The following is a 9095-nucleotide window of genomic DNA, read 5'->3' on the forward strand; positions in this document are numbered from 1 at the left end:
AGGAATTCTGAGTAAAAATCTTAAGAAAACTCAATGAGATAAGAGAAGACTCAGTTAGACAACACAATGAAATGAGAAAAAATGTCCAGGATATGAAGAAGGAAATTTACAAAGAGATTAATACCTATAAAAAGAATATAGCAGAAAGCCTGGAACTGAAGGATTCATTCAATGAAATAAAAAACACCACCAAGAGCTTAAGCAGCAGATTATAGCAAGCAGAAGAAAGAATTTCTGATCTCAAATATGGTCTTTATGAAATAGTCCAGGTAGACTAAAAAAGGAAAAAAAGAATTTTTTAAAATGAAGAAAGTCTAAGAGAAGTAGCAAACAACCTTAAGCACATAAACATAATAAATCTTGGGTGTTCCAGAAGGGGAGGAGAAAGGTAAAGGCATTGAAAATCTATTTGATGAAATAATAACAGAAAACTTTCCAGGTATAGAGAGAGACACAGACCTATAGATTCAGGAAGATCAAAGATACCCAAATACATTTAAGCCAAAAAGATCATCTCTGAAACACATTATATTCAAACTGGCAAAGCTCAAAGACAAAGAGAGAATCCTAAAAGTAGCAAGAGAAAAGTTTCAAGTCACTTAAAAGGGAGCCCCCATCAGACTAAGAGCAAACTTCTCAACTGAAACTCTACAAAAGAGTAGAAAATGGGACGATATATTCAAAACACTGAAAGAAAAAAAAAACCAGCCAGACATGAATACTATACCCAGCAGCACTATCCTTTAGAAATGAAGGAAAAATAGTGTATTTCCCAGACAAACAGAAGCTGTGGAAATTCACACCACACAATCAGCCTGGCAAGAAAATTTCAAGGGAGTCCTATATCTGTAATCCAAAAAACCATAATTACTACTACAAATACACAAGAAAGAACAAAACCCACTGGTAAAACACAAATAAAAATGAGAAATTAAAAAGAAACTAAATCTTACCATCTCAAAAAATTAAGAAACTTGAAGACAAATAATAAAAGAGAAAGAAAGGAACAAAAGATATTTAAAACATCTAAACAAAAAGTCATAAAATGCCAGGAGTAGGACAATACCTCTCAATAACAACCCTAAATGTGAATGAATGAAACTTCCCTCTTAAAGGACACAAACTGATGGATTGGAATAAAAAGCTAGACCCAATTAGATGCTGTCTTTCAGAGACTCACCTCATCTGTAAAAATGTACACAGAGTAATAGTGAAGAGATATAAAAGATATACCACCCATAAAAGCCAAAAACGAGCAGCAGTAGCTATTCTTTTATCAGATAAAATAGACTTTAAACCAAAAACCATAAAAAGAGACAAAGAAGGCCACTATATAATGATAAAGGGATCTAACCAGCAAGAAGACATAATCATAAATATATATTCACCCAACACCAGAGCACCCCGATATATAAAGCAAACACTATTAGGCCTAAATAAACAGATAGACCGCAATAAAATAATAGTGGGAGACCTGAACACCCCTATCTCAGCACTGGACAGATCATCCAGGCAACAAACCAACAGAGAAACACAGGATTTAAACTATGCTTTAGACATATTGGAACTATCAGATATCTATAGAACATTTCATTTAACAACTACAGAATATACATTCTTCTCATCAGCACATGCAACATTCTGCAGGATAGACCACATGTTAGAATGCAAATCAAGTCTCGACAAATTTTAAAAAATCAAAATAATCTCAAACATCTTTTCAGAGCACAATGGATTAAAACTAGAAATTAATAACAAGTGAAATTCAGGACTCTATACAAATACATGGATATTAAACAACAGGCTCCTGAACAACCTATGGATCCAAGAAGAAATTAAACAGGAAATTTAAAAATTTCTTGAAATCAACAAAGAAAAAGACACATCATATCAAAACCTGTGGGATACTGCAAAAGCAGTACGAAGAGGGAAGTTTATTACAATAAATGCTTACATCCAAAAAAAAAACAGAAAGATTTCAAGTAAACAATCTAATGTTACACCTAAAAGAACTAGAAAAATAAGAACAATCCAATCCCAAAGTTAGTAGATGAAAAGAAATAATTAAGATCAGAGCAGAACTAAATGATATAGAGACCCCCCCAAAAGATATAAAAGATCCATGAAACAAAAAGTTTTTGAGAAGATAAACAAAATACACAAACTGTTAGCTAGAAGAAGAGAGAACTCAAATAACAAAAATCAGAAATGAAAAAGGAGACATTACAACTAATACCACAGAAATACAGAGAATCTTTAGAGACTATTATAAACAACTATACACCAACAAATTTTCAAACTTGGAGGAAACAGATAAATTTCTGGACACATAAAAACTACCAAGACTGAACCAAGAAGAAATAGAAAACCTAAACAGACCAAAAACAAACAAGATTAAAGCAGTGATCAGCAGCCTCCCAACAAAGAAAAGCCTAGGACCGGATGGCTTTACTGCTGAATTCTACCAAATTTTGAAGAGGAATTAATACCAATTCTTGTCAAACTATTCCAAAAAATTGAAACAGAGGACACTCTCCCAAACCCAAAACCAGATAAAGATACAAAAAATAAAAAAGAAGAAAACTACAGCACAATATCTCTGATGAAAATAGATGCAAAACTCCTCAATAAAATATTAGCAATCAGAATACAGCAACACATCAAAAAAAAATTATACACCATGACCAAGTGAGATTCATCCCAGGTAGACAAGGATGAGTCAACATATGCAAGTCAATAAATGCGATACACCATATCAACAAAAGCAAGAACAAAAACCATATGATTATCTCAATAGACACAGAAAAAGCATTTGACAAAATTCAACATTGCTTCATGATAAAGGCTCTCAGAAAATTAGGTATAGAAAGAAAATACCTCAATACAATAAAAGCCACATCCAATGTGTCATCCAATAACAAACCCACAGCCAATATCATACTGAATGGTGATATACATCCTTAAGAACAGGAACAAGAAAAGGATGCCCACTGTCACCACTCCTATTCAACATAGTATTAGAAGAACTAGCTGGAGCAATCAGGCAAGAGAAAGAAATAAAGGGCATCCAGATTGGAAAAGATAAAGTCAAACTGCCCCTGTTTGCAAATGACATGATCCTGTATATAGAAAAACCTAAAAATTCTACCACAAAACTCTTAGAACTGATTAACAAGTTCAGTAATGTTGCACTTTACAAAATCAACACCCCAAAATCAGTAGCATTTTTTATCTTCCAATAACAAACTAGCAGAAAAAGAAATCAAGAAATTAAGCCCATATACAGTAGTCACCAAAAAATAAAAAATAAAATACCTAAGAATCAATTTAACCAAGGAAGTGAAAGATCTCTACAAAGAGAACTGCAAATTACTACTGAAAGAAATTAAAGAAAACACAAAAAGGTAGAAAGACATTCCAGGCTCTTGGATTGTAAGAGTCAACATTGTGAAAATGTCCATACTATCCAAAGCGATCAACAGATTCAGTGCATTCCCCATCAAAATACCAATGACATTCTTCACAGAAATAGAAAAAAAAATCTTAACTTTCACATGGAACAACAAAAGACCCTGAATAGCTAAAGCAATCCTGAGCAAAAAAATAAAGCTGGAAGCATAACACTATCTAACTTCAAATTATATTACAAAGCTATAGTAACCAAAATGGCATGGTACTGGCATAAAAATAGACACCCAGACCAATGGAACAGAACAGAGAACCCAGAAATCAACTCACATACATGCAGCCAACTGATCTTTGACAAAGGCATCGAGAACATACATTGGGGAAATAAATGCTCTTCAATAAATGCTGCTGGGAATATTGGACATCTATATGCAGAAGAATGAAACTAGACCTGTACCTCTTGCCATATACCAAAATCCACTCAAAATGGATTAAAGACTTAAGTATAAGACCTGAAATTGTAAAACTACCAAGGGAAAACATAAGAGACACACTTCAGGAAGTAGGACTGGGCAAAGACTTTATGAATAAGACCCCAAAAGCACAAGTAACAACAAACATAAATAAATGAGATTATATCAAACTTAAAAGGTTCTGCACAGCAAAGAAAACAATCAACAGAGTGAAAAGACAACCTACTGAATGGAGAAAATATTTGCAAACTATACAGCCAACAAGGGATTAATATCCAAATTATACAAGGAACTCAAACAACTACACAGTAAAAAAGTAGATAACCCAATTAAAAACTGGGCAAAGGAGCTGAATAGACATTTTTCGAAGGAAGACATACTAATGACCACCAACAGGTACTTTAAAAATGCTCAACATTAGTAATCATCAGGGAAATACAAATTAAAATCACATTGAGATATCATCTCACCCCAATTAGACTGGTTATAATCAAAAAGACTGAGAATAACAAATGCTGACAAGGATGCAGAGAAAGGGGAACTCTTCTACACTGTTGTTGGTACTGTAAATTAGTACAGCCACTATGGAAAACAGTATGGAGGTTTCTCAAACAACTACAGATAGATCTACTATATGATCCAGCAATCTCGCTTCTGGGTGTATACCCAAAGGAATGGAAATCATTATGTTGAAGGGATACCTGCACTCCCATGTTCATCACAGCTCTATTTACAATAGCCAAGACATGGAACCAACCTAAATGTTCAATGACAGACGACTGGATAAGGAAAATATGGTATATATACACAATGGAATATTTCTTCAGCCATAAAAAGAATGAAATTATGCCATTCTCAGCAACATGGGTGAGCCTGGAAAAAAATATATTAAGTGAAATAAGCCAGGCACAGAGGGAAATATACCACATGTCCTCACTCATAAGAGGGAATTAAGAGAAAAAGAAGGAAGAAAAGAAGACCACAGTGGTGGGTTGGATTTGCAGAGGGAAAGAACAGACCTAGGGTTGTTGGGGTGGGGCGGGGAGGGTGGTTGGGGAGAGATTTGGTGGGGGACATGGAGAATAATTGCTATTTGTGCTAATGGGCATACTGATAGTATTGACCTGATCATCACATTGGGCAAAGGTGCTTATGGTCAGCTCTGTGCCCCATGAATATGTATAATCAATAAAAATTTAAAAATAAAATAAAATTACCAATGGGAAAAAGAAGACTCTTGGAAAATACTTCAATCAATGGAAAAACTAAAGGCAAACATGTACATGTCAGAAAGCTCTGTTAACTGGCTATTTGGGGATAAATGTAAACTTGATAAAAACTGCTATCAGTGCAGAAAGGGTAGTCAACATAAAGGAAGATGGCCATCTTAGGCTGCTTAAGTACGCATGAAATTATCAACCGACACTGTTTCTCTCTTTGGTGTCCCCAGTAATGAAGAATTTCCCTACAGTCCTAAGAATAGCATCCAAGAGAGCTCATGACACTTGCCTTTATGGTTTCCAATGGTTCCACTGGTGGTAAACAAGAGGCTGAGAAGGGCCACTGTGATGGCAGTCATCATTACAAGGAGGAAAATCAGGAATGTCTCTAATGTGGAAAAGGTACGTTTGGCCATTTCTCCTATGATGAAGCAGAGATGAAAAAGGACATATGGAAAAAGAAAAAGACAGAACCACAGATTAAAATGCATATGCTTCAAACTGCCCAAGGCTGACATGTCTTAGCTCTTTCATATTAATTGTCTATAGCAGGGATGGCAAGTACAAAGCATTTACCACTAGTTCCATATCCCAAGGCCCTGGCAGACAAAACCAATCAACTACAGCACTCTTCTCAAAAAGCTCAGATATGGTTTCCAGATCCTTCTTGACACAGTGCTCTCCCTGGCAGCCACCACTTAGGATTTGGCCTTGGCAACTGAGCTAAAGTCTATTTTTATTCCTTGGCCACATACTGCTTTCATTTATGGTGATGATGCTGTCTATGGGTCGGCACATGGGTCTGATCTGGAAGTGCTTCTGTCAACCAGGATGACTGACACATGCATACCGCTTGTACTTAGGAGAAGCCTGGCTGAGTTTAGGGCTTTATTCAGTGGTCATGGACTAAGAAAAATTATCTTGTCTACATGGAGGAAAAACCCCTAACTTTGACCTTCAAACTCTATGTTCTAACTTTCAATTACTTCCTGGTGAGAAAAGGAAAAGGAAAACAGGACTGACGTCTCTGGTCTCAAGCCAGGCATTAGTAAAATTTCCCTCTTCAGTGATCAGAAGGATGCCAAACATTTTGCAAACCCTGTATCAAAGGACGAGGTTCAAAAATGTCCCTGTGTTCTATGAACGTGTAAAATATCCTTAGAGATTCCTTAAGATGTTTTAGGAAGATAATCCGTCATCACTCAGAGCAACAATAGAAGCTAAAAACCCACATAATGTAATTGGAAGAAGTATAATATATTGGATAAAAAATAGGTTCTGAAGTCTGACTCTGGTGTTTAAATCTCATTTCTGCCATTTATTGGGTAACCTTGGAAAATCCTCCCCTGATACTGAGCCTCAGTATCCCCATCTGTAAATAAGGATATGATGATAATAATGTTAGTACCTATCTCAGAGAGTTCCTATAAAAATAAGATGAGATGATGCAAGTAATTCTTCCTTTGTCCCATGGAATATGATAAGTGCTCAACATGTTAGTATTTATTGTTAGGTTTCAAAGTAGCGAATACTCTGTGCACTTCCCACTCCTTAAATGGAGTTTATAGGAGGACAGTGTTAAAGGATTATTGCAATCACAGTTGGGACCTTTAGAGCCCATTTTCTTAACTTGTGCTTTAGGAAATCTGAGCATGAGACAAAATACAATCCCAGGACCTGCCTCCACAATAGGTAATTTGTGGTTAAAATGCTGTTATCCCCAAGAGTTGCAGAATGGCAATAAATAATGTGTTTAGTATGGCTCAATGTTTTGTTTCAATTTGACTTAGACGAAAAGATAAAAGATAGAATTTATAGTTTATCTGTAAAAGTAGATTTACAAATCCGAAACTTCAAGTTTTAAAAAAATGATTCATAAAATATGACATTACTGAGCCAGTATTCCATATGCCAAGAGTTTCTTAAACTCAGTAGCTGCTGTTCTCTTTAGATGGGGCATGAATGCTCTAACCTACCACAGTCCCTACCCAGCCGGCCTTATTTATCTAGGTTATTGCCTGATCTTTGGAGTCATTTGATGTTGTAATCTCTGAGCTAAAGGTGAAAGATCAGTCTAACAGCAGACACTTCAGAAGTATCGCTGGACTGGGAGTGGACACAGATATGGGAATACTATCCCAAATTGCCCGGTTATTGAAAAGCTTTCCTCATTCGTCTATCACCACCGTGAACACCTTCACAACCACCAGCAGAGACAACTTCAAATCTAGGGCAAAACAAATCAGGTCTGTGTCTTAGTCCCAACTTCTATGGTCAGTCCCCAAGGAGTCAGAAAACACATCTAAGATATGTCTCTGAACTCTGACAGTCTGAAGAGGTTTACCATTTGCCATTAGTTGCTGTTTTAACAGCAAACTCCAAACCCAGTATACTTAGTTCTTGCTCAAAGCTTTGGTTTCTATGAGTCTTCCTACAAGCTAAGATGACTGACATTTGGGCTTCCCACACCCAGACCATCAAAACGCTTATTGTATATGTAAATGTGGTCATGTGGTAGGAGCCTGTGTATCAAACTGAGATGGTACCAAATAATACTTTTTTTTTCTAGATTTGCCCTGCTGGATTGATTATCACCACTGACCTTTTACATAAGCTATCAATGGCACTCGATTTAACATTAGGATTTCCACCTCTTACTTGCACTTAAATGATCTACTTCATGTGTTTCATCACTCTATTTAGGTGCCAGAATTATTGCCAACATATTACCATTCTTTTTGAACCAGTTTAGCTACTCTACCACCACCTTTAGGGAAATTAAAACTTTGGTTAGCATGTTTATTTCTCATTGATGATTAAACTCTGAATTTGAACATTAAGGCAGATGCTTTGTCTGCCTTCAGAATGCAAATGTACCTTGGAGAGCTGAGCCAACGATTATATCTTAAAGGATTCTAAGATTTCATAATGGTTCCCAATTAATCTGTCATAACCCTGCAAGCTCACTAATGAGGCTCTAATGACACAATAGCAAGCCATTTGCCACGTCTTTACCACACTGAGGTCCCTGTTTTCAAGAAGGTGACAGTAAAAAGTAGCCATTTGCCAAAATGCACTGCCAAAGCTGTGAAAATGAGTTGAAGCTTTAGGGTTTCTTCAAGATCTCCAAGACGACAGGGTGAGTTGATTCCCCATCTCCTCCCTCCCCAAGAAAATACAGTCATTCTTACCTGATTCTACTACTCAAAAGAGCTTTTGCATCCCAGAAAAGCAAATGGCTATCCAGAATCTTGCTCCTTTTCCTCTTGCACGTGGCTGGGCTTAGATGGTCTGGCACTTTCTGAAACCTACTGAGGAAAGATTTTCACAGTCAAGTCCAGGAGAGTCACACTTCTGATTACCATACCTTTGTGGGCTTGGTACAAGGATGAGATTAAACTGTATTGATAACAAAAGGTTTATAAGCAAACTCTCTCCTGAGACAGCCGATTAACAGTGGTAGAAGTTGCAGAAGGCCTGCTGGACTGACTGAAGGTCATTCCAGCCTTTATGCAGCTCTTTGGGCATGACACGTTCTATGTGAGGCCTAAACACAGTTCACAGAAAAGTGCACCTGCTTTATTTATCACTGGCATTCAATCAGCAATCAAAGGAGAGGGTGATGTATGTTAGACATTAGTGTGTATTATGGATACCACTGGGCAATATTTACACCAATTTCAGGACAGAAAAGTGATCTTAATTTTTAGGTATTTGTGTAAAAAGAATGTAAAGTTTTAGATTAACTAAGAATGTGAAGAATAAATAATACATTAGGGCAAGAATATTATGTAACCACTAAAAATTACACTGAAAAAAATTAATGACATGAAAAATGACCACATATTAAGTTATTGTAAGTTTACAAAACAATGTGATCCCACTTTTGTAAAGTACATACATTTTTTATATAGGTAAGTTCATAAAGACTGTGAGAAAATGCAGCAAAATGTTAAGAATTAATTATCTGGTCATTACGGTTGGTTTTTGTTTT

At 36.2% G+C, this 9095-nt stretch overlaps 1 protein-coding gene across 1 annotated transcript in view; it reads right to left on the reverse strand.

Moving 5' to 3' along the window:
- The window catches only part of ASAH2 (N-acylsphingosine amidohydrolase 2), a 53428-nt gene extending 47911 nt beyond the window's left edge, over positions 1 to 5517 (reverse strand). Inside the window, exon 1 of the mRNA XM_063101572.1 lies at positions 5391 to 5517. Within this exon, the coding sequence (XP_062957642.1) occupies positions 5391 to 5517 (127 nt within the window). The remainder of the gene's footprint in view (positions 1 to 5390) is intronic.
- Between the last annotated feature and the right edge of the window lie 3578 nt (positions 5518 to 9095).

This window comes from Cynocephalus volans, chromosome 7, assembly GCF_027409185.1.
Source record: "Cynocephalus volans isolate mCynVol1 chromosome 7, mCynVol1.pri, whole genome shotgun sequence".
Classification (NCBI taxonomy): Eukaryota; Metazoa; Chordata; class Mammalia; order Dermoptera; family Cynocephalidae; genus Cynocephalus; species Cynocephalus volans.